This window comes from Camelus ferus, chromosome 23 (assembly GCF_009834535.1).
Source record: "Camelus ferus isolate YT-003-E chromosome 23, BCGSAC_Cfer_1.0, whole genome shotgun sequence".
In the NCBI taxonomy this organism is placed as follows: Eukaryota; Metazoa; Chordata; class Mammalia; order Artiodactyla; family Camelidae; genus Camelus; species Camelus ferus.
In genome coordinates, this window is record NC_045718.1 from 12,381,682 (window position 1) to 12,405,748 (window position 24,067).

Below are 24,067 nucleotides of genomic sequence, written 5' to 3' on the forward strand. Positions count from 1 at the left end.
CTGGGCCCTGGGGGATCCCCAGCTTGGGGGGAGAGGGCATGTGCCCCTGACCGTCCTGAGAGGTGACACCAGGTGAATCGATGCGGTCACAGGGGTCTGTCACTCAGTGCGGGGCTCACAGGAAGGCAGGAGAGTCTTCCTGCAGACAGGAGGGGGAGGAACTGGGGACAAGAGGCCAGCGGGTCTGAGTTGGAAGGACAAACCAGGAAGTCGGGAGGGGAGAGGATGTTGGTCGGTGGAGAGGCCTTGGATGCCTCCAGAAGCTTCGATTTGGTGCAAACAGGCTCCCTGTGTAGCTGGAGTTCCCACAGGGCTCAGCGTGTAAGACCAGAGTCTGAGCTTCGCTGCCCGTGGGCTTCCAGGCAGCTTTAGACCTCGTTCCCGGGTCCCCACCCTGTCTGCCTCAGGTCCCCCCAGACCCTCAGCTCCCTACCGCCTTCTAGACCCAGCTTCTCCACCCGAGCAGACGGCATTCAGCTTTGCACAGAGCTGTGACCTGACAGAGGAGGAGGGTGCGGGTGGGGTCTCCAGGCCGCCCCCACCATCCTGCCAGCACAGAGGCCCCGCCCCCAGGAGAGACGGCATGCAGAGAGGAGGCCATGACAGCGCCACAGTCTCCTCCCGCGACGCCTGGCACTCGGCTGGGCTGCCAGGGACCCCGTGAGCGGGGCAGCTGTGCTGACGGTGGGACCAGCACACGTGGGTGGGGCAGGGCCCCCTGCGGGGTGGGGGCTGTTCCCTCACCCGCCCCACGTCATCTCTGGTGAGTTGTCCACGTGGTCTTGGAGAAATCACTGATGGGAGTGAAAGAAAAGGACACTCATCGCCCACTTTTAGGCATAAATAGTGTTCGTTCCTGATTCATGCTGCTGGCCGGGCACCAAGAATCAGCTGTTTGCCCGCCCTATAGGGGCCTGGGAACAGGGCAACTATGGGCCAGCGTTCCGTGTCCACGGCTGACTGTCTTAAGAGGTTCAATGTGCACATTTATAACGTGTTACTCATATTCTGCCCTGTTTGCTCATTTCTTTCTTTAAAAAATGCCAGAAGGCTCAGAAACTGCAAACGGCTGGGCGCTTCTCAACTTCCGACAAGCGCCGCTAAGCCTTCCAAGGATGAGGTCTGGGGGCAAAAGCATGCAGCCGGGAAGCCGGGGAAACGGATCACATCCACTGCTTGCCATGTGGAACGTCTGGGCCGGGAGGCAGACGTCACAGGCTCAGGCCGCCCGCCCTGCAACCTCCTGGGTCACCTGGCTGCGGAACGCGGGGCCCACGTTCACAGCTCTCAGCCTCAGCGTCCTTCTCTGCAAGGCGGACAGACTGCTTCCACCTCCGATGTGGCTGTGGGCAAATGAGGCGACCCAGGTGGTGGGTGTCCACGGCAACGCGGGGAGCCCAGTGACCATGGGCGTGCAGGCCAGCGTCTCGGTAAGATGCCGGCTATGGGACAACCAGGCTCACAGGCAGCGTGGGCTCAGTCCTGTTGGCAAGAGCAGTTTCTCCTCCTCCTCCCGGCCCGATCGACGCCTCCACAGAGCGGCTCTCCAGAATGACTTAGTGGTCGGCGGTCTCCCCACAGTGGAGGTGAACCTGGCTGATTCGCTGGGTGCCCTTGGCAGGTCCTGCTCCTCTCCCGGCCTCCTCCATGCCCCTCTCTGAACAGGAGGAAGTCGGGTTAGATCCACAGGAGACACAGAGGGCAAACGGGCGGTGGCCAGAGGGGAGGGCGGCGGGGCCAGGGGATGCAAAGTAGTTGAAGGGGTGAGGAGGTACCAGTCTCCAGCTGTAAAGTAAAAAGCCACAGGATGTAGAATGCAGCATAAGAAGGACGGTCAACAGGATTGTGAGTGACAGCTTTGAGGACAGATGACTTTGTGGTGAGTGTTTCATAACGTGTGCAAATGTCGTTCACCTCAGGCTGACATCCTATTGCACGTCAACTATGTTTCACTTAAAGAAAAAGTGGAGGTTAAGAGCTAATACATCCAAAGGCTCAGAACAAGGTCCGGCCTGCCGTGCGCTCTGCAGGGGTCCGTCGAGGCTGCGCTGTTGAGCCGAAGCTGTTGGATGCACCCAAAGCTCTGTCCAGCCCTGACCCTCTGGGAGGCTCTACCTGTGCCCGGAGACAGAGGCCTCTGAGACCCATCCCCACCGGGACCCTGGGCAGGGGCTCTGCCCACCGCTCCCTCCTGCGACCCTCAGGTCGGCGGGGCCAGCTGGGCAGGGCCCTCACACAGGAGCGGATTGGGCCCTGACTCGAGTTTCTCTGCTGCTGAGAGCCAGCTTCATAAGCATGAAATTGCCCTGGGGTCCCTGAGGCCCTCATCCCTGTGAGGCCACAGGGGATGCATTACACGCAGCGGGTGGGAAAGACGTGAACTGAGGCTGACCGGCGGGCTGGACTGGAGCGTGGGAGGGGCACCAGCCAGCGGGCAGCTGTGTATGCGTGTCGGGGGTGGCTGGGTCCCGGGAGCCCCCAGGGAAGCCAGAGTGGGGCAGGGGAAGGGTGTCCACCCCCACCTCGTGCTCACAGCCCACCTTCCTGGGAAGGAGGGTCTGACTGCAGTCCTGTGTCCAACCCCAGGCCCACGAATGGCCCTGAATCCTGATGCGGTCTCCACGGGGCTGCATGTGGCCCCTTCCTTTAAGGAGAGTCCACTCTGTTGGTGACTCTGTGTGTGTGTGTGTGTGTGTGTGTGTGTGTGTGTGTTTGCACACGCATGTGAATGTCTCTCATCAGAACCACGTGCTCCCAGCCCATCCGCCTGGACCCCAGCAGGAGCAGAGAGAGCCTGTCCCGTGGAGAGCGCCCACCGCCCTTGCCTCGCTGGAGAAGGACCTTTTCACGCCGACGCAGGGGCAGGGGCAGCCTGCAAGTGAGTTCACATGCTCTCCTGAGTCACGTGAAGTCACCCGGCTTCCCAGGTCCACGGGCCTGGCCCTGGGAACCCTCTCAGCAAGTCGCAGGACGCCAGAAGGGTCGAGAAGGCCAGGACCTCAGAGATCATCCCGCTCAACCCAAGCCACGGGCAGCAAGAGGGCCCCTTACGGGCCTGAGGTCCCAGCGCCTGCTGTGCGAGGCTGTTCCCGCTGACGGGGGCAGGAGAGCGTTAGTAAACCGTGATCCTTTCTCTCCCCGAGTCACTGAGCCTTCTTGCAAGGCTCAGAGGAGAACGGGTAACACCCACAGGCCCCTGCCCAAAGCTCGTGGTTGCGGATCCCCCCTCATCAAGGATGGCGGGGCCTTGCTCCTTGACATCCCAAAGGAAAAGTCTCTCAGGCAGTGCAATGAGGCTCATGACAGGGAGAGATGGGTTCTCCACGGGCTATAATCTGGGCTCTGGGAAAGATCACTGGAGAATGGTCAGAAGCCCCTGTCACTGGCTTGAGTGGTAGCCAAGGAATTCCTAGAAGGGCGGGGCTGGGGGTTGGGACCGGGACCCTCCCTCACCCTGCTCTTACCCACTGCCAACTACAGGGAGCAGCGCCAGTGTCTGGCCCAGGACCCTTCATGCGACTGAAGATTCTCACCTCCACGCGGCAGCTGCACCTGCAAGGCACAGCCACGTATTACTGGGCGCTCCTTCGGCAGAGGATGAAGGATTAAGGACCGAGAGCAGAGGGTGAGTGAAGACCATCGGCCGTCTCGTAAGAGTCCTGAAACTTCCACCTCACCTCAGTGAGACGGCTCCATGTATGGGACAGGCCAGAGTGGACAGGCACTCCTGATGAGGTCTGGCGGCCACTGGAGGCCTCAGGGGAGAGTCTACCAGCCACCTGGGGGCCAGCAGAGGCACCTGAGATGCTAAGGGTCCGTATTGGGCCCTGCTCACAGCCTCCCTTACCCCCGGGACGACACAGCATTGGGTCCCGGAGGCCCCCTGCAGTAGGGCTCCCAGCCCCCCGGAAGAAAGAACACCTTGGGGTGGCTGGTCCACCTTCCTGGGAGCTGGACGCTTGCCTCTCAGTTCCACCCTCCTCTGACCCCTTTCCTACCAGGCTGCAGAGTGGGTTTTGAAAAATGAGAATTGGATCTCATCACCCCTCCAGCTTAGGATACAGATCAAATTTCTTCAGTGGTTTCCAAAGCCACCCACGAGTCCAAGCTCTCCTCCCTCTGCTCTTTCCTGCTCTCCCAACTTCAGCTCCCCTGACTGTCAGCTGTGGGGGCCGGGGGCCTGCCTGGGCTTCCCTGTGTATCCCCAGGTGCTAGACCCACGGGCCCGCGGAGGGGGTGTTCAACACATATTTGTCGAATAAATGAAACACCATACTCTGACACCCAGAGCTAGAAACACACAGGGGCACATGCACACACACCGAGTGTGAGCGGTCAGACTCCTGCCCTCCTGGAGCGCGGGCAGAGATAATGCTGATGGAATTGACAGTGTACTGACAGGGACGTGTAAATTCCTCTGCTTGAAGGAACCTTTGGCCCCACTGCCCTTCTCCTCTGCCTGAATCCTTGATCAAGCCTTGCTTATTGGTGGCAACAAACCAGTTCTCTGTTCTCAAGGAGAGAGCAGGGGCTCTCCCAAGCAGAGCAGGCAGCCTTATCACTTTAGCTCCTCTGGGCCAGCCTGCCCTCCGCTCCTCTGGAGGCAATCTGTCACCGGCTGTCCTACCCCCGATTCCCACCTTCCGTGCACTCATCCTCAAACACCCAGCCATCTGCCCTGCCCCCTCAGCCCCCCGCCCAGCTGGCCAGGATACCCCTTCTGTCTGGAGAAAGCTCGCCTCCTCCTGTGAGCCCTCTTGGCCTCCCACCCTGCCCCACACTCTCCAGTGGCAGAGCCTTCAGGATCACTCCCTCTTGTCTGTCGGGCTGTGACTAGCTTCTCGAGTTTGGGTCTGTGTGGTACTTTGGATTGTGACTCCCAAGAGGGCGGCGGCTTTACATGTCCAAGTGACTTATGGTGCCAAGGGTCCCAAGGGATCGGCTCAGCTGAAGAATTAAGGCTTTGGATGGTGAGAACATCCCCGCTAAGAGGGTTCGTATGAATGAGGCAGTGGGGAGCGGGCTTAACGAAGCCAGTCTGGCTAAGAACTTAAAGCTCTGCGAGGAGTTGGGTGAGACCCTGCCACAGGACCCTTCTGTCCCTGACCCCCCAGGAGGCAAGGGCATGAACCCCCTGGGGCCCTATCCCGCCAAGCCCTGGCTGGAGGAGGAGGAGGGAGGGGCTGAGTGGGAGGGGCAGAGGGAGGCTGACGAGTCTGCTGTGACCTACATCTGCTCCCAGCTCCTCCCGTCCCCAGCAGTCCATTCAGAGCCTCGGGCAGCGCGCAGCAGCTGGACGCGGGAGGAGGGAGCCACGGGAGGCGGGAGGCCGACTGTGTACCCAGGTGAGTGGGCCCCGTACACCTGGCTGCCCACCCAGCGGGGGCAGGGCAGGGATGGAGAGGCTGGAATACTGAGGAGGGGGTGGGCAGAGGGCGTGAAACCCGCCGGGGGCGCTCCTTGGGTGGCTGCTCACGCCCGGGTGCAGGGACATCCCCTCCAGTGGCGCCGGGATACTGGAAGGAGAGCCGCAGGGAGTCCGATCGGGTGGTTCTGTCCTGGCTCTGATTGTCTCAGCACCGCTTGGGTGGAAATGATGGCCAGGTTAAAAATCTGACAAGCTGTCGGGACAAGGACCTGAGGTCTGGGACTCGCTACGTCTTGATGAACAGCACGGTCCAAAGAATTGAGAGAACCCCTGTTTGTCTCTTCCTGCCCTAACTCCTGCTGGTGGCGGAGCCGCAGGCCGCAGGTCCGCTGGACGACACAGCAGGTGTGGCAGGGGTGGCGGGCTGTGGGGCCTGGAGGGCGACCAGGGGACTCCTGTGGGACTGGGCTGAAGTGAGGACACGGGTTGCTGCTTGGCGCAGAGAAGAATTAGGATTCTTTCCAATGTGCAGAGAGCATTTGTCTCCTCCCCACGGCCCCCACCCACGCCCGCCGCCAGTGGAGACCACCACCCCCTAGTCTCCAGCAGACAGCCTCTCGCCCTTTGGCTTTGGCTTCGTCCGCAATCTAGCTCATTCCCAAAGAGATGGAGGTAGGGCGGGAGGGTGAGGTGGCTCCACGTGGGCCCCTAAGTCCCCACGGTGGCTCTGCTCTCTCCCTTCTCAGCTGGGACCCGGAGCAGGAGGCTGCAAGGAGAGGCGGGCAGAGGATTACACTTCTCCGTGCGTGACAAACAGCCAAGTAAGTAACGGAGAGCTGGTGCATTGGTGATGGAGCTGTGGAGGTGAAGATGCTGACTAAGACGTCTGTGTGGACCGCTCCAGGGTGGAGACCGTGTGCAGGCGCGGGCGTGGCGGTGGGACAGAGCCCCTCCCCAGCCGCAGCCAGCTGGGTTCCCCTCCATCCCTCCTGGCCCTCCCCGGCGACTCCCCGCTGAGCGGCGGCTGTGGCCCATGACCGCTCCAGAACGCCGCGGCTGGCGCGCCGTGGCATTCCAGCGCGCTGGGGGGCGGTGGCCGGGCTGCAGAGGGGACGCCCTGGGGCCAGAGGGCCAGTGGGTGGGCAGTTGTGAAATGGAAGAGCGTCACTTGGAGGGAGGAATGTGCCTTGTCGTGTGATTCTATATTGAGGGCTCTTGGGCAGGAAGTGGCGTCCCCCAAGTGGAACCCCTTGGCCGCGGGCCAGTCGCACAGGGTGTGGGCCTGCTGGCAGTCCTTTCAAGACATCCCCTCCCCACTCAACCCACCGGTCTCCTCAAGGCTCTCATCCTAGCCCAGAGCCAAGCCCCCACCTCCCTCCCCTGGTGGCACGCCCACTGGCCATGATGGATGGATGTCATTGAGAGGAAGCTGGGGGGAGATGGTGGTGGTGGTTAGGAAAGGCCGCTTGTTTACCTGACATTATTACTCACTGGCTTCGGAGGCAGGCGGATGGATTTATAGAGATCCCTTCAGCCTGGGCTTAGAAGATCTTGAAGCAGCAAGTCGGGGATTCTTGCCTGCAGACCTGGTGATCTGGGTCCCAGACTGGATGGGGGTTGGGGGTAGACAGACTGCTGCTGGTCCTGCTGTGGAATCTCGGAGGTGGGGGAGGAGCCAGGCGTCCCAGGGGAAGTCAAGGGGCCAGGTGGTTAAACAGCCAGAAGAATCCTGACGCTGGGGATTTGCTTTCCTGACATGGGGAGAGGCTGTGTCCCACCCTCTGAGTGACCACCGGGCCTGGGGTCCCACCACGAGGCTAGGCCACCAGCACAGCTCGTGGCTCAGCCCTACAGTTTCTTTTGTCCGGAAAAGGTGCCAAGTGGGCAGCGTCCTACCCCGCCCTGGTCTCCGGGAGGTTGGTTTCCCTGGACCAGGGAACTCTGGGACGCCAAGGTACCGTTCGCCCGGGTGAGGCGGCTCCCAGGGCGGCAGCTCCAGCCGGCTCCCACTCCAGAGTGGCGGAGGCCCCAGCACGTGGGAGGGGTGGGGTCTTCCTGAGCAATTCTGTCTTCTGTTCTCAGCAGATCCGTCACCCTCCTCAGCAGCCAAAGACGAGCCAGCAGGATGGCAGGTGAGAGGGGGGCCCCCTTCTCCCTGCCAGCCCTGACCTGTGCCCCACCGGGCGGGGAGGAGGGGAGGGGTTCCTCCCACAGAGTCTGGGAGCACACCCCTCCCTCTGCCTCTTGAGTTTCGGCTTTGGGTTTCCATTTGTTTTCCTGAACTCAGGGTGCAGAGCCCCCCACAGGGGTCCTGGTTGCCACCCAGGATTCATTTTCACTCCCTTTTCCCCAGCTTCCCCCCCATGACACTCCCACGGTCTCCCCAGGGCACCCCTGCCCGCTTCCCAGGCGCTGTGTTCACACTGCGGGAAGACCACTGCCACACTGTGCTAGAAAATCCCAAAGCACTGCCCATGGTGCCAGTCCTGCCCGACAGTGGGAGAGCCGAGGGAGCCTGCCCCGCGGGTGAGAGGCCCGTGCTCCACTGCGTGGGGGCCCATCTCCCTTCCTTCCGCCTCCCCCAGGCAAGCCCCTCAAGAAGCCCTCCATGCCGGGGGTGAGCATCCGGCAGCTGGTGGAGGACGTCCCTGAAGGGTGCAGCCTGCCGGACTTTGAGCAGAAGCCTGTCACCCTGGCTCTCCTGGAGGGTGAGACCCGGAGGGGAGTGGGAGGGGTGGCGGGTCCCTGCGCCAACACCTCCGCAGAGGGGTGCCAGCACACCCGGGAATAAGCACTTGGGAGCAAGGAAGGGGAGCGGGGAGGGTGGTGGGCTGTGTGTGCCCCCCGCCCCCAGGGAGCTGCTGCAGAGACACCTTCAGCACTGAGCTAACTGGGGCTCCCTGCCCTGGCCGCCCAGAGCGCCCTGCCCCAGGGGCTCACAGGCAGGCTAGGAGCCCCTCCAGAAGGCCACCTGAGCAAGGTGCCCAGGGAAGGGTTGGGAACAGGACCTGCGGGAGGGTGCAGGTTAGTGTTCCTTCCACCACACAGGTCCCTGCAGCGGATTTCCCCTGAGAAAAATGCTGGCCCCTTATGTGTGTAAATCTAAGTCCCCCTGACAGTCACGAGAAACTGTGTCTCTTGCCACAGGGGTGGGGGGCCCTTGGGTCTTTACTCCAAACCCTTCCCTTCTGAGATGTTTCCAGCTGGCGTCTGGGGGTCCTTGAGGGGGGCAGCCCCAGGCATTCAGGCCAAGGACAGAGTTCAGACTCTCCCTTGAGGCTGGAAACCTGCGTCTCAGAACCAGCCCCTTTGGGCATCACAGCCAGGCCTTTCCGAGGTCGCCGTTCTCCCTAGAGAGTGGACGCAGGACCCACAAAAGGCTCGACCTTCCCCGTCTTGGGACAGTCCGTAAGGCCCCTTATCCCCACCTCCCGCCCCAGCCCTCTCCCATCCCCCAGACACTCCACCTGCGTGTGGCTCCCTCTGCGAGCCCAGGCTCGGAGCAGGCAAGCCAGGTGAGAGCCGACCTCTGGGTGCCTGGAGACAGCTGCCCCCCTGCATCGGATGAGCCCTGGGGTCGCGGGGACCAAGGCCAGACCCCCTTCTTGGAACGGGCAGTTGAAGTGCCTGCAGCAGGGAAGATATTGTCAATCCTCCTCCAACCCGTCAATCTCCACAGGAAAAAACGCCATCTTTCGGGCCGTGGTCTGTGGGGAGCCCAGACCCGAGGTGAGCTGGCAGTGCTCCAAAGGTGACCTCAGTAATTCCAGCAAGTACCAGATCTCGTCCACCCCCGGCAGCAAGGAGCACGTGCTGCAGGTAAGAACTGCGTTTCTTCCCTGGACGGGGTTCAGCCTGTCCTTTCCTGTCCCCTAGAAGGTCTCCAGTCCCCAGGGGAGTAAGATATACCCCAGCTGGGGCTGAGTGGACTCCAGGCTGCCCGAGCCAGCTGTGCGCGGGCGAGCTGATAGAACACCTGGAACTGCGCTCGAGCTCTGGAGCCGGGCGCCTGTGTTAGAGCCCCAGGCCCAGCGTCCCGGCCTTGGAAGGTCACTCACGTCTCTGTTCTCCTGTCGGCACATCTGTCAGTGGGGGTAATGGCAGCACCTCCTTTATGGGGTTTTACGAGCACTAAAGGTTTATGCAAAGTGCCCAGCCGGTGCCTGAGCTGCTGGTAGTGCGCGGTCGCCGCTGGTCGGTCTCGGCAGCATTTACACCAGTCCCCAATTGCCTGCGGTGCGCTAGCCCTGGGCCGGTCATCCGGCATGGGCTGTGCACTGCGATCTCGCCCATCCGCTGCTTTGGGGGCACTATGAGCCTCGCGGCGTACGTAAAGGGACTACGGTTCAGTGAGCTCCGGCCGCCGGCCCACAGTGCAGGACAGGGGCGGTGTTCAGTCCCTGGTCCATCTCACCGTGTGCAGCCGGATCCCTCTGCCACCCGCGCTGCCCCTGGCGGCAGAGTCGGTCTGTCCTCCGCTGTCCTGATCCAGGTGTTCGGGCTGGGCTCTGCTTTCCCGGGGAAGGCTGTGTCTTGTTCATCTTATAACCCAGTCATGTCCAGTGAGCGGAGGAGGGGGGAGGACTAGCCCTGTTCCCCTGCCCTTGGCCTCCCTGCAGATCAACAAGCTGACGGGTGACGACATGGACCTGTACCGCTGCACAGCAGTGAACGCGTACGGGGAGGCCATGTGCTCGGCGAGGCTCACGGTCATAGAAGGTGTGCTTGCCCCCTCTCCCCCGGGGAGAGCCCTGAGCGGAATCAGGCCACGCGGCGGGTGGGGCAGGGGGCGGGGAGGGCCACAGCTGTCGAGCCGCGCCTGCTGCGGAGCCGTGGGCTTCATCCGCCACACGCTCCCGCTGCACGTGGTTGAGCGGGTTCCCGCTCGCGGGCGCCCCCTGCAGATGCTCTGAAGGATATTCTCTTCGCGCCGAGAAACGAGGTCAGGGCCTGGAACTTTCCAGTCCCGCTTTGCCAGCTGACTCAGGGGGCTTCGTTTCCTTCTCTTGGCCCCAGCGTCTCCGCCACACACAGGCTGTTTTGTGCAGGTCTGCATCAGACGGGACAAACAGAGCACACAAAGGCCAAATCGGTTGTGCTTTTGGTTTTTTTGTTTTTTGTTTTTTGTTTATTTATTTATTTATTTATTTATTTTTTTGGTTTGCACGGTGTTTCCAAAATTTTAAATTAATTATCGGCAAGTAATTGAAGGTAAACGTCTCTTGGAAAGCAGCTCTTCTCTCTCAATTGGTTACACTTTTGCCCACAAGTAATAGGATCCCTCCTCCAAGTAGCCCGAGAAGCAAAGCCACCAGCTGTGGGAACAGGTCCTGGGGTTCGCCCAGGGTTCCAGCCACGGTCGGGGCTGTTGCTGGACAGCCAGACCCTCTCCGTCCCACGGCTCTGCTGCATTTAGGGGTTGGTTCTGAACCTTGTCTTCACGGGACAACTGCAGCAGACCCAAACTGAACCCACATTCAAGCAGAAGAGGCGGAGAAGCACCGCCAGGTATATCTGGCCCTTTTATCAAGAAAGCAGAGGCTAATATAAAATTGTACATCAATTATCCTTCAATAAAAAAAGAAACTTACAACTGAAAAAATAGATGCAGCTCCAGCAGGTGCCGTTTCCCAGAAGGAGCATGAAACTCATATTGTTCTGTACAAAGCAAATCCTTCTTTGTTCTTCAGCAAAAGTTTCAAGGTTTTAGGAAAACTATGTTAGGGAACTTCCTCCTGGAGACAGAAGCACGTGCACTTTGTCTCCTGAAGGAAACCAACGCAAAAGTCAAACGGGTCGTCTGTGGCAAAATAGGGTTCTGAAATGAGACCATGATTTACAATATCCATTTATTTTAGTTATTCTTGCTCTTTTACAAAATGTGAACATATGATTTTTAAAAATAAAAAAGGAAGGAAGCAGACACTTCCACAGACACTCTTTTCACACCTCATTGGCCAGAACAGTGTCACAGGGCCACTCCCAGTTGCCAGGGAAGCCAGAAAGGCCAGTGGGCAGCCTTCCAGCCTCTGCGGGGGTCATGTCTGGTGATGGCGGGCCTATGCCCTGAAGTGGGAGCTCTCAGGTGGGGGGAAGGCCAGCTGCCCCTTCAGATGCCAGTCAGCTTGTGGTCATCAGCGGTCACTCCCCCCATTCACGCAACCCTCCGGCCCTGTAGACATGGGAGTGTGCCACCCCAACATGAGATGGTGATCAGGTCAGCCCCTCTGTGGGCACACTCTGGGGGACCAGAGCTTACGGTGGACAGACCCTTGGCCCTGTGCTCCCTCTTGCTGGGCCACGCTGGCCTTAGAGGGGCGTGGGGCGGTCAGCGCCCAGACTCAGTGGGCTCTCAGAGACCATCGATGTGTTCTGCTTCTTTTCCTGGCTGTCCACATTCACGCCCTCCTTTCCTCCCGATGCTCCAGTTGGCTTTCGGAAGAATCGGAAGAGGCAAAAGGAGCCCCAAGAGGGTAGGTAGAGGCTGTCAGAAATCTCTGTGTGGTCGTTGGGGGGATGGGCTGCTCCCTGCCGGGTGCTCCCCACCTGGCCAAGCCCTCACAGGTGCTTCACGGGCCACCACCCGCCCACAGGAGCTCCCCTTTCAAAAGCTCGGCCATCAGCCATGGACTTCGGGCCCTCCCTCCAGCCCCTTCTCAACCCACCCTGCGTTAGCCCCGAGGAATCCCACCCTGGGACGGGGGCCTCACTCCTCTTCCTTTTCTAGACCTCAAGAAGGAGCTGATGGATTTCCGGAAGATGCTGAAAAAGAGGTGGGTCTGGGCCTGTCTGTGGGGAGTTGGGAGGCCCCCCCGCTGTACGCTGGGCTCCCTTCTCCTCCACCCCCAACACATGCTGGGGACTGACTTCTGGTGGTGGATGGGAGGAACTGGGCTGGAGCTCGGGATCCAGCTCTCCACTTTTAAGCTCTGTATCCTCAACTTAATCATTTCCCCTCCCTAGGTCCTGACTTATTCATCTGTAAAATGGGGTACTTCACTAGAACAGCAATTCAAAAAAATTTTTAGAGCAACAGAACAACTTCCCCCCAAAGACACCTTGCCCTGAGATCCAGGAGTCTCTCCTGGGAAAGCAGGGGCTTTGTGGTTAGGCCCAGCCCGCCCATCTCTGGGTCCTTCCAGACCCCGCAGTGGTCAGTCTTTGTGCCCCTTTCTTCCAACGCAGAGGGGCAGCTCCCCACCACCCCTGGGGGCGCCAGGCCCGGGTGAGAAGCTCCTAGGGCCCCGCTTCCTCTGACCTGCCGACCCCGCTCCCCAGGGCCCCGTCTCCCGTCCACGAGAAGGTGGACCTGGAGCAGGTGTGGCAGCTGCTGATGACGGCGGACCGGAAGGACTATGAGAAGATCTGCCTCAAGTACGGCATCGTGGACTTCCGCGGCATGCTGCGCCGGCTGCAGCAGATGCACAAGGAGCGAGAGGAGAAGCTGGCACCGGTACCTGCCCCGCCCGCGCCGCACCTGCACCTGGGGGGAGGCGCTCGCGGCTGGAGCCCAGCGTCGTGTCCGCTAAGGACCCACGTCCTGGTTCCGATACTTCCTAAAATCTGGGGCTTTGGAAAAGTTAGGGCCTCCAGGTTGTGGTTTCCTTACTTGTGAGACAGATGCTACAGGTACCCGCTGGGTAGGGTAATCGAGAGGTTGAATAAGACGATGTACTTAGCCTAATAAAGGCTTCCTGGCCGCTGCCACCATCATCGTCATTGTCCATCACCGTCACCCGACCTTGGGTACCTGTCATTTCTAAAGGCTTCCAGAGAAGGGAGCTCCAGCCTCTGACACACTGTGTAGGGAGTTCTTCCCTGTGTCTAATCTAACCATAGTAAAAGTCTAATTTTCTTTTCCCCTGGAAACACAAAACAGCTTGTTTTCATTATCCCGAAAATAGCAATGTTATCAGCTTGAAGGTGGTTCATCCAACCTCCCACCCAGGGGCTTGGCTTCCCTCATCCGGGCTCTCCCACCTGCTTTGACGCCGGACCCGCCTCCCGCGTGTAAACCAGGCACATGCTGCTCAGCAGGGCTGCTGGGGGCTGGGGGCTGAGGATTGGAAGAGGGCACTCAGAGGGCTCGCCTGGTGGGTCTGTCTTCCCCAGTACCTCAATGCCATCCTCAACCTGAGACACATCACAGTTAACAAGGAGGGCGTCGCGATATTTGACCTGGAGCTGGATCTCAAGAGTCCCAAGAGCAAGATTTACCTCTATAAGGTGAGGCTGGAGGGGCCACGGGGGGCTCTGACAGGGCTGCTGCTGGTCCGGGAGAGGAACTGTGGGGGCAGCAGAGAACACGGGAGGTGAGCCCTGCCTCCCAGCAAGTTCCTGCTTGGGGTCAGGTCAAACCCTGGTGAAGGCAGTCCACAGAGACCTCCGACCTCTCACTGAGCAGCTAGGCTCTCCAGCCAGGGCACGGAGTCAAAAGAGGGTTCTGAGAAGTGCACCTTTACCACCTGAGCTGTCTCTTGAGACACGGCCCTGCATGGGCTCCAGGGGTCATTACATGTCAGCCAGGTGGGGGACGGGAAGGGGTCCGGGGTGGGGGAGGGCAGCAGCAAAGTATAACGCTGTCCTGTGGTCGGACTCATCCAGGTTGCACCACTTCCTGGCTGTGTGACCTCAGCAAAATGCTCACCTTCCCTGTGCCTCGGCACCCTGGTAGGGGACATGAGGATGACACAGGTCCTATCTCCTGGAGTATGGAGATGAGAAATGAGAAATGCCTGATTCGCTCCTCCCCTCAGTCCCCGCCTTGCCACACTGCGCCCCCATCCCCATCCCCACTCCCTTGCTCTAGCTGCTCCCTCTGCTGCCCCGCTCTGCCCCGACGTCCACGTGGCTGACTCACTTCCCAGACACTCGTGCAGGGCTGTTGTGCCCCCGTGCCATCCCGGCACTTCTGGACCCACAGCCTCCTTCCTCTCTCTTCATCCCCCAGCTTCATCTCTGTCTGACACACGTTGTATTATGCACTTACTCATGACTTTTGCTATTTCCCTGTCTCCCCGTAGAACTGTAGCTCCTGGAGGGCAGGACTCTGTTTTATTCACTGATGTGTCCCAGGTCCCTCAAACAGCACCGGGCACACAGCAGGCAGCTAAGTGTTAGCTATCGTTAATACAGATCTTCCTCGACCTACGGTGGGGGTACATCCTGAGAAACCCTTTGTAAGTCAAAACTACGTTCAATACACCTAGTCTACCAAACCCCATAGCTCAGCCTAGTGACCGTCGCCGCGCTCGGAGCACTCACATTAGCCTGTGCTGGGCAGAGTCGCCCAACAGAAAGCCTGCTTCATCATAGAGTTGAGTGTCTCCTGGAATTTATTGATTACCACACCGAAAGTGGAAACCAGGCGGTTGTCTGGTACGGAGCGGTTCCACGTCCATCGGTGGTTTGCCCCGTGAGCGCGGGGCTGACCGGGGCTGGGGCTGAGGCTGCCCAGCGCCACGACCGCTAGCCTGGGAAAGACCGAAATTCCAGACTCCAAGTACGGTTTCTACTGAATGTGTATCGCTTTCGCACCGTCGTAAAGTCAAAACAGCACAAGCTAAACCATCGTTAAGTCAGGGACCATCTGTCCGTATTCAGCAAGAAGCCGGTCTGTCCCGGCTCAGCTAAAGTGGGTGTGTGCAGACTGCTGGGATTGCGGCACCTTGAAGGTGGCGGGTAGTTCACTTGCTCCTCATGAGTGGAAGCGCCGGGCCCCCTGGCCACTGCTGCCGCCTCCCTGCCCCCGCTAACCTCTCAGGGCCGCTGGGTAGCAGCTCCACTCCGGCTGCCGGCTCAGCGATCTCCGGTGTCTCTTGCATAACGCTGGCAGATTACTTCCTCCTGGGTGAGAGTCATGGATATTCCTACAGCATTTATTTCCCTCCACTGCACGCTCAGGGCCCTGCTCCCCGCCCCCAGCGCCCCGCCCCTCCACGGTTCAGGCAGTGTTGTTCAGTGCCTGGGCCAGTGGGGAAGACTGCTGCCTGTGGGCAGGTAGGATGGGGGCAGGAGGCGCTGCAGACTCACGGAGGCCCTGGTCGCCTCTCCTCTCCCGGCCTCAGGATGGCAAGATGGTCCCCTATGGCTTCGACAACCAGACCAAGCACTGTCTGCGGCATCTGGGGAGGCACTACCAATTCCAGATCCGGGACCTACGGCCTGAGGACGCTGGCATTTACCAGGTTAGGGTGGAGGATGCTGAGGTCTTCTCCACGGAGCTGGAGGCCAGCGGTGAGTGGTCTGCCCGGCAGGAGCCTGAGTGAGGGGCTCGTGTCAATGCCATGGAGGTGGGGGGAGAACGTGGCCTGGCCCCCTTGCAGTCGGGGAGAGGAACACGTACCCAGATGGCTAGATTGTGATGATTCCTTTTCCAAGTCTTGGTCCGAGGTCCGTGCTCCTTGGTGCTGGGCTGGGCTCCACCGAGTCTGTCTCAGATGGAGAGCACCCGGGTCACAGACCACCTGCAAAAACCCTTCACTCTCAGGCCAAATCCAACTAATTCCACAACTTCTAGAGCCTCACTCCTCGCCAGCGTGGGGCCTGCTCTCCCACAACCCACCAGCAAGAGTGTCCACTGGGTCGGGCACCCTGGTGCCCGTGCAGGCCCCATCCCCCCCTGCCGCCCCGCCCCTTCTGCTCCAAGCCCCGCCCCCAGCACCTGCCAGCCCCAGGGCCTTGGAGGGAGGAGAGGCGGGTGGGGGGTGGGGAGCGCTTCCCGAAGGCAGATGAAGAACTCGGCTCAGTCAAGGCTGAGGAAGAGGGAGAGGGGAGACCTCCAGCAGGCCTGGCTGCGGGACGGCGCTTTGAAATGCCTGGAAACAGCTTGATGTGGGGAAAGGAACAGGGGCTTTGGGGCCAGCCAGCCCCAGGGGCAAATTCCAGCTGGACCACCTCTTAGCTGGGCAAGACTGGGGCAAGCTGCTTAACTTTGAAAGCCTCCATTTTCTTACCTGTGAAAGGGAAACACTCACACCTGCCCCGAGTGCTGGTGAGGATTAACCAGATGACAGATGTGAAGCCCTGTGCTCAGAGCGCTGGCTTCCTTCCTGTGCCTACCTGGCCCCCAGATAGAACGTTCAGATTTAGAACGACAGGCTTCCAGGCCCAGAGGCTCACTCTTCATAACCTAATTATAACTCCTCATTTTATGTGTGGGAAATTGATACCTGGGGTGAGGAGTGACCTGTCCAAGGTGACACAGGGACCTGTGGCTAAGCTGGTCTGAGCCAGGGATTCTGAGCTCCCAGCCCCGCTGTGTCAGGTCACACGGTGTCCTGCCACCCGGCTGACCCCCCGGTCCTGCTCCCCCCACAGACATCCCCCTCAGAGTGGTGGTTCCGCTGGCGGACGCCCGCTGTGAGGAGCACGGGGATGCGGTCTTCGAGTGCACGCTCTCCAGCCCCTGCCCCAGCGCCGCCTGGAGTTTCCAGCACCGGCCGCTCCGGCTCAGTGACAAGTACGAGGTGTTCGTGTCCTCTGATGGCCTGACCCACCGGCTGGTGGTGAGAGGCGCCCGCTTCGCAGACATGGGCCTCTATTCCCTGGGCACCAAGCTCCACGCCTCCAGCGCCTGGCTGGTGGTTGAAGGTGAGCAGGCTGCCGTGGCCTTCTCTGCCAAGGCCAGGCCTCGGGGCTGCGGAGGGTGGAGGAAGGCCAGGGCGGCGGCTTCTGTTGTCAGTCCCTTGATTTGGTGACTCCTTCACTCTCAGAGAGCAAGGAAGGCTCCTTGGATCTAATCCTGTCCCACTGCAGTGCCGGCTCCTCACGGCCAGCCCACCCCTGCACAGCGTGTCCGTGCCACCGGGCCTCAGATTACTCCGGGGGGCGTGGGACAGTGCCCAGGTCCAGGATGGATGGGAAACCCCGGGTCAGGCCGAAGAAAACTTACACTCCTAGGGTTCTCGGTTCAAGGTGACCCCAGGAAACTATAAATCAGTTGGACATTTGTAAGCCAGGCAGTGGGGCAAGCTGATTTTTAAAAACCATGCAATTGCTTGTTGCAAATGACTTTTGGTTTCTGTATTTTCTCCTTAAGCCCTCACCAACCACCTGGCGGGGGGTGGGGTGAACTGCAGGTTCAGGACAAGGGCAGTGGTGGTGGGCTTCACCCACCAAGGAGCTGGCGCAGTCTGGCCACCTCCAGAGACAGCTTGCTTCTCTCCCGGGGAAACCGAGGGTCACACAAGGCCAGAGGTGCCTTGGCCTGACTTAACAGGTATTTTCTCTTGTCTCTCTCTGGGGGCGCTGACCTCTCACCAAAGCTGGGAAGGATAAAAGCCTTCTGGCCGCAAGCGCTGACCGCCAGCTGCAGGCACAGGGAGCCCAGACCCCAGAAGATTCCAGGAGCGTCCGAGGCGAGGAGGGGAGACCCAGAGAGCACGACCCCATGGGGGTCTCCCTCCAGGCACCCAGGCTGGCGTCCGGGCGCACAGCCAGCCCAGACAGAGGTGGCCTGGGTGGGCACGGCTTCTCCCTGATGGAGGTCAAGGAGGCAGCTGACTCAGCCTGGGGCCCTGGGCAGGCAAGAGAGGGCTTCCTGGAAGAAGAGGGCAGAGTCACTCCTCTTAGGGAAGATCAGCTCCATAGAGAGGAAGGTGGGGCCGGGAGCCTTCCAGGGGCTCCCCGTCTGCAGAGGGAGGGCCTGGGATCAGGGCTGGGCCTCCCGGAAGGGCAGCAGCAAGATGCTAGCAGAGACAGAGAAGGGGACAGATATGCTGGCATGGCGGAAAGCTGGGAGGCAGGGTCTGGGCATCCTCAGGTGGGAGGACAGGGGCACAGCGGGGAAGGGAAGGAGCCCAGACAGGACCATGGGAGCCGACTGGATGGGCATGGCCTAGAGCGGCCCTGGGGCGCTCAGCTGGGACCTGGGATGGGAGCGCAGGCCCTGCGGGGATCCCAGGCTGATCCCTTGGGGTCTTGGTCAGGAGGGGAAGGGACGGAGAGGATTCTGCAGGGGGACAGCCTGGATGAGATGGAGGGAAGGGGTAGTCTGAGCGGGAAAGTGGGCAGAGGAGCCTCGAGGGCAGCCTGGGGCAGCGGGACTGGCCTGGGGGAAGCTGGAGGCAGTGGCTGGGAGGGCTCACTGCAGGAGGCAGGTGCTGGGGGCCCAGGGGCTCCCAAGGGCTGGGAAATGGGCCTACAGGGGCTCAGGGGAAGGGCAGGCCGGGAGACGGCAGGGGCCTCTGGTGAGGCTGGGGAAGATTCTAGAAGCCCCCAGCATTCTCAAGCCTGGACAGCTGGTGATGGCTCAGGGGGGCCAGGAGGAGTGGGATCTGGTCCTGCTGGTTGGCAAGTGGCCTCCGGGGCGCCTGGAGGGACAGAATCTGACAAGGGCTCTGGTTACAGGCATGGGTCGCTGGTGCTCGGAGGAATGTGGCCTGGAAACCAGGATGGTTACGGTCCTGGCAGAAGTGGGTCTGAGGGACTTTCCAGTCTCCAGAGTGGCTCAGGTGGCCCTGACGGAGGGCCGGAGGGTGAAGCAGGGCTGCGTGCAGGGGCCAGGGCTGTATCCGGAGGCGGGGGGGACACCGGCCCTGTGCAAGGGCATCGTCCCGATGGTGGTCTGGGGAGTCCCGGGACAGCAGGCTCTGTGGGTAGAGATGGCCTCGGGTCCCCTGTCACTGTGGGGACTGCTGGGGAGGGCCATGGGCATGCAGGAGCTGAACCAGGGGGCTCTAGAAGAGGACGGCCTTGGAGTCGGGATGCAGATCATGGGGGCCTCGGAGCCTCCAGAGAAGGAGGCCACAAAGACGGCCCTGGGGGCCCAGGGCCTCTGAGCACAGCAGGTAGAGTGAGTGATGGGGACGGGGCCTCTAGAGCGGGCTCTGGCTACCGGGACGATGCCAGGCTCCCCAAGGCACTGGCTTCTCACGCTGGGACGCCTTCCGAGAGCTGGGGGGCTTCTGGGTCAGGCAAAGTGCTGGGTTATGGGGATGGATCAGGAATTCCAGGACCTCAGCAAATAGGAGGCGAAACAGCTTATGGAGGAAGGTCAAGGGGTCTTGGGCCTGAGGGGAGGGAGCCAAGCAGTGAAGCAGGCTTTAGAGATGGTTCGGGGGGTCTCAGAGGGATGGGGTCAGGGGGTGAGGCTGGTTACAGGGATGGTTTAGGGGGTTCTGGGGAAGTGGGGTCAGGGGGTGAGGCAGGGTATAAGGGTGGTTCGGGGGGTCTTAGAGGAATGGGGTCAGGGGGTGAGGCTGGTTACAGGGATGGTTTAGGGGGTTCTGGGGAAGTGGGGTCAGGGGGTGAGGCTGGTTACAGGGATGGTTTAGGGGGTTCTGGGGAAGTGGGGTCAGGGGGTGAGGCTGGTTACAGGGATGGTTTAGGGGGTTCTGGGGAAGTGGGGTTAGGGGGTGAGGCAGGGTATAAGGGTGGTTTGGGGGGTCTTAGAGGAATGGGGTCAAGGGGTGAGGCTGGTTACAGGGATGGTTTAGGGGGTTCTGGGGAAGTGGGGTTAGGGGGTGAGGCAGGGTATAAGGGTGGTTCGGGGGGTCTTAGAGGAATGGGGTCAGGGGGTGAGGCTGGTTACAGGGATGGTTTAGGGGGTTCTGGGGAAGTGGGGTCAGGGGGTGAGGCTGGTTACAGGGATGGTTTAGGGGGTTCTGGGGAAGTGGGGTTAGGGGGTGAGGCAGGGTATAAGGGTGGTTCGGGGGGTCTTAGAGGAATGGGGTCAAGGGGTGAGGCTGGTTACAGGGATGGTTTAGGGGGTTCTGGGGAAGTGGGGTTAGGGGGTGAGGCAGGGTATAAGGGTGGTTCGGGGGGTCTTAGAGGAATGGGGTCAGGGGGTGAGGCTGGTTACAGGGATGGTTTAGGGGGTTCTGGGGAAGTGGGGTCAGGGGGTGAGGCTGGTTACAGGGATGGTTTAGGGGGTTCTGGGGAAGTGGGGTTAGGGGGTGAGGCAGGGTATAAGGGTGGTTTGGGGGGTCTTAGAGGAATGGGGTCAAGGGGTGAGGCTGGTTACAGGGATGGTTTAGGGGGTTCTGGGGAAGTGGGGTTAGGGGGTGAGGCAGGGTATAAGGGTGGTTCGGGGGGTCTTAGAGGAATGGGGTCAGGGGGTGAGGCTGGTTACAGGGATGGTTTAGGGGGTTCTGGGGAAGTGGGGTTAAGGGGTGAGGCAGGGTATAAGGGTGGTTCGGGGGGTCTTAGAGGAATGGGGTCAGGGGGTGAGGCTGGTTACAGGGATGGTTTAGGGGGTTCTGGGGAAGTGGGGTCAGGGGGTGAGGCTGGTTACAGGGATGGTTTAGGGGGTTCTGGGGAAGTGGGGTTAGGGGGTGAGGCAGGGTATAAGGGTGGTTCGGGGGGTCTTAGAGGAATGGGGTCAAGGGGTGAGGCTGGTTACAGGGATGGCTTAGGGGGTTCTGGGGAAGTGGGGTTAGGGGGTGAGGCAGGGTATAAGGGTGGTTCGGGGGGTCTTAGAGGAATGGGGTCAGGGGGTGAGGCTGGTTACAGGGATGGTTTAGGGGGTTCTGGGGAAGTGGGGTTAGGGGGTGAGGCAGGGTATAAGGATGGTTCAGGGGGTCTTAGAGGAATGCGGTCAGGGTGTGAGGCTGGTTACAGGGATGGTTTAGGGGGTTCTGGGGAAGTGGGGTCAGGGGGTGAGGCTGGTTACAGGGATGGTTTAGGGGGTTCTGGGGAAGTGGGGTTAGGGGGTGAGGCAGGGTATAAGGGTGGTTTGGGGGGTCTTAGAGGAATGGGGTCAGCGGGTGAGGCTGGTTACAGGGATGGTTTAGGGGGTTCTGGGGAAGTGGGGTTAGGGGGTGAGGCAGGGTATAAGGGTGGTTCGGGGGGTCTTAGAGGAATGGGGTCAGGGGGTGAGGCTGGTTACAGGGATGGTTTAGGGGGTTCTGGGGAAGTGGGGTCAGGGGGTGAGGCTGGTTACAGGGATGGTTTAGGGGGTTCTGGGGAAGTGGGGTTAGGGGGTGAGGCAGGGTATAAGGGTGGTTTGGGGGGTCCTAGAGGAATGGGGTCAGGGGGTGAGGCTGGTTACAGGGATGGTTTAGGGGGTTCTGGGGAAGTGGGGTCAGGGGGTGAGGCTGGTTACAGGGATGGTTTAGGGGGTTTTGGGGAAGTGGGGTTAGGGGGTGAGGCAGGGTATAAGGGTGTTTCGGGGGGTCTTAGAGGAATGGGGTCAAGGGGTGAGGCTGGTTACAGGGATGGTTTAGGGGGTTCTGGGGAAGTGGGGTTAGGGGGTGAGGCAGGGTATAAGGGTGGTTCGGGGGGTCTTAGAGGAATGGGGTCAAGGGGTGAGGCTGGTTACAGGGATGGTTTAGGGGGTTCTGGGGAAGTGGGGTTAGGTGGTGAGGCAGGGTATAAGGATGGTTCGGGGGGTCTTAGAGAAATGGGGTCATGGGGTGAGGCTGGTTACAGGGATGGTTTAGGGGGTTCTGGGGAAGTGGGGTCAGGGGGTGAGGCTGGTTACAGGGATGGTTTAGGGGGTTCTGGGGAAGTGGGGTTAGGGGGTGAGGCAGGGTATAAGTGTGGTTCGGGGGGTCCTAGAGGAATGGGGTCAGGGGGTGAGGCTGGTTACAGGGATGGTTTAGGGGGTTCTGGGGAAGTGGGGTTAGGGGGTGAGGCAGGGTATAAGGATGGTTCAGGGGGTCTTAGAGGAATGGGGTCAGGGGGTGAGGCTGGTTACAGCGATGGTTTTGGGGGTTCTGGGGAAGTGGGGTTAGGGGGTGAGGCAGGGTATAAGGGTGGTTCGGGGGGTCTTAGAGGAATAGGGTCAGGGGGTGAGGCTGGTTACAGGGATGGTTTAGAGGGTTCTGGGGAAGTGGGGTCAGGGGGTGAGGCAGGGTATAAGGATGGTTCAGGGGGTCTTAGAGGAATGGGGGCAGGGGATGAGGCAGGTTACAGAGATGGTTTAGGGGTTTCTGGGGACATAGGGGCAGGGGGTGAGGCAGGTTACAGGGATGGATCAGGGGGTCTTAGAGGAATAGGGTCAGGGAGTAAAGGAGGTTATAGGGGAGACTCGAGAGGATCTGGGGGGAAAGGCCCAGGGGGTGAGATGGGCTGCAGAGATGGTTCAGGGAGGTTTGGAGTAACAGACTCACTGGCTGGAATGGGACATGAGGGTGGACCCAGAGGTCAAGAACCCAGGGGGCACCAGCCAGGATACTGGTCAGCATCGGAGGGGTCTTATGGTGGCACAGGCCCCAAGGATGGTCCAGAGAGGGGCAGTGGGACGGAGCTTATGGGAGGGGCAGGTGCTGGGCTGGGCTCCAGGAAGGCTGGAACAGTGGACACCGCTGATGGCACAGCACAGGGGGACGGCCCCAAGGGCCTGGGGATGCAGGGCACTCACGGAGGACCACAGGCTCTTTTAGATGGGCAGGGCTCTGTGAGTGGCTTGGGGGCCTCTGGCTCCTCGGGCAGCCCTGAGGCGCTGGGGGCTATTGGCTCTGAGGGACAGTCAGGCATCAGAGGGCGGCAGAAGGGCTCTGGGCTCCGAGAGTCCCCTGGGAACAGAGAGGCTCCCAGTGAGAAGGGCAGGGCTGCAGGCCGTGCAAGGGGTGTGGGAGCTTCTGGGTTTCCTGATGGTCCGGGGGCAGTGCAGGGCAAGACCTGGGCAGGGACCGCTGCTCTGGAATCCCAGCGTGACCCTGACTTCTGGGAAGCAGGGCCAGGGGCAGCAGACGGGGGTCCAGCAACTGGCCAGGGTGGGTTGGCACCTCAGGGTCTTGAGACCACACCCCTGGGAGGCAGGAGGTTTGGGGCAGGGTGGGGGGGCTCAGCAGGTGCAGGCCAGGGTCTAGACAGCGGCCAGATGCCCAGGAAAATGGGCGAATCAATGCTAGGGTCTGCTGATGGGCGTGGGATCAGCGACTCTTGGGGCCCAGGCTGGGAAGACCAGGGGTCTGGCCAAGGCAGCACGGGTGCCAGGGGTGGGCCCCCAGGCTCCAGGGTTTCAAGCTCCCAGCAAGAGGAAGATGCCACTTTTGGGGGGTCCCGTGAAGGGCCTGAGGGTTCTGGGGGCTGGGGTGGGCAAAGCCCAGGGTTTCTGGATGGCAAAGCTTCTGGTCTGGGACGGGGCAGGGCTAGCGGCCCAGGGGACGCAGGTGTCCCAAGAAGGGGGGCTTCTGCGGAGGGGGAGAATGACCCCACTCAGAAGCCTGGGAGTCTGGGGCGCCAGGGAGCCAGGGAGGGCCTAGGTGGTCTCCTTGGCAGAAAAGACTCTGCAGACAGATCAGGGGGGATCCAGGGGCCTGGCTCGCAGCTGGAAAAAGGACAGAGGGGAGGAAGGGGGTCCCTAGTGGGGCAGGCATCCCTGGAGGCTGAGGATGACAGAGCCCAAGGTCCAGGTGCCCTAAAGGAGCACGAGGGCCACGGAGCAGAGGAGTCTGGTGGGCCAGAAAGGAGGCCCGGCCCATTCAGGAGTAGGACTCAGACGTGGTCGAGGGTCGAGGTTGGACCAGCAACGAGAGGCCTGGAGCAGCTGCCTGGAGGAGAGGACGTGGGGTGCCCGGGGGAGCCCCTGAGCCATGCTGGCAGCAGGAGAGGCGGCAAAGAGGGCGGATTGGACGCCCATGGCCAGAGAAGCGATGCCGCCCGCAGTCCCAGATCCAGACACAAGCCTGGCGCTGGTGGTTTCTCCGAGGAGGCTCAAGGTAGGTGTCGCTCCAGGGACACTCTCTGGACACTGGGGTGCCTGGGCCGGTCCCTAACCTTCCTCCAGCCCCAGGAGTTTGCCCCCATCAG

The 24,067-nt window shown here is 60.9% G+C and overlaps 1 protein-coding gene and 1 long non-coding RNA gene across 8 annotated transcripts in view; one reads left to right on the forward strand and one right to left on the reverse strand.

The window, feature by feature from the left end:
• Positions 1-867: 867 nt before the first annotated feature.
• Positions 868-3,770, reverse strand: LOC116659366. Its single transcript, XR_004314724.1, has 3 exons — positions 3,678-3,770; positions 3,465-3,552; positions 868-1,785 (listed from the first exon to the last, which is right to left on the reverse strand). It is a non-coding gene; the product is annotated as an uncharacterized LOC116659366 (long non-coding RNA).
• A 1,463-nt stretch (positions 3,771-5,233) lies between these two features.
• Positions 5,234-24,067, forward strand: part of IGFN1 (immunoglobulin like and fibronectin type III domain containing 1) — a 30,781-nt gene continuing 11,947 nt past the window's right edge. Inside the window, exons 1-14 of one of the 7 annotated variants that reach the window (XM_032466858.1) lie at positions 5,241-5,345; positions 5,578-5,773; positions 6,115-6,189; positions 7,451-7,500; positions 7,954-8,076; positions 9,048-9,187; positions 9,988-10,087; positions 11,797-11,841; positions 12,096-12,141; positions 12,647-12,821; positions 13,481-13,594; positions 15,436-15,604; positions 16,688-16,960; positions 17,635-23,976. In XM_032466858.1, coding sequence (XP_032322749.1) covers positions 7,494-7,500; positions 7,954-8,076; positions 9,048-9,187; positions 9,988-10,087; positions 11,797-11,841; positions 12,096-12,141; positions 12,647-12,821; positions 13,481-13,594; positions 15,436-15,604; positions 16,688-16,960; positions 17,635-23,976 — 7,534 coding nt within the window. In that variant the 5' untranslated portion in view covers positions 5,241-5,345; positions 5,578-5,773; positions 6,115-6,189; positions 7,451-7,493. Of the gene's footprint in view, positions 5,346-5,577; positions 5,774-6,114; positions 6,190-7,450; positions 7,501-7,953; positions 8,077-9,047; positions 9,188-9,987; positions 10,088-11,796; positions 11,842-12,095; positions 12,142-12,646; positions 12,822-13,480; positions 13,595-15,435; positions 15,605-16,687; positions 16,961-17,634; positions 23,977-24,067 lie in introns of all 7 variants that reach the window. The other 6 variants (XM_032466859.1, XM_032466860.1, XM_032466863.1 and 3 more) reach the window with 6 other exon arrangements.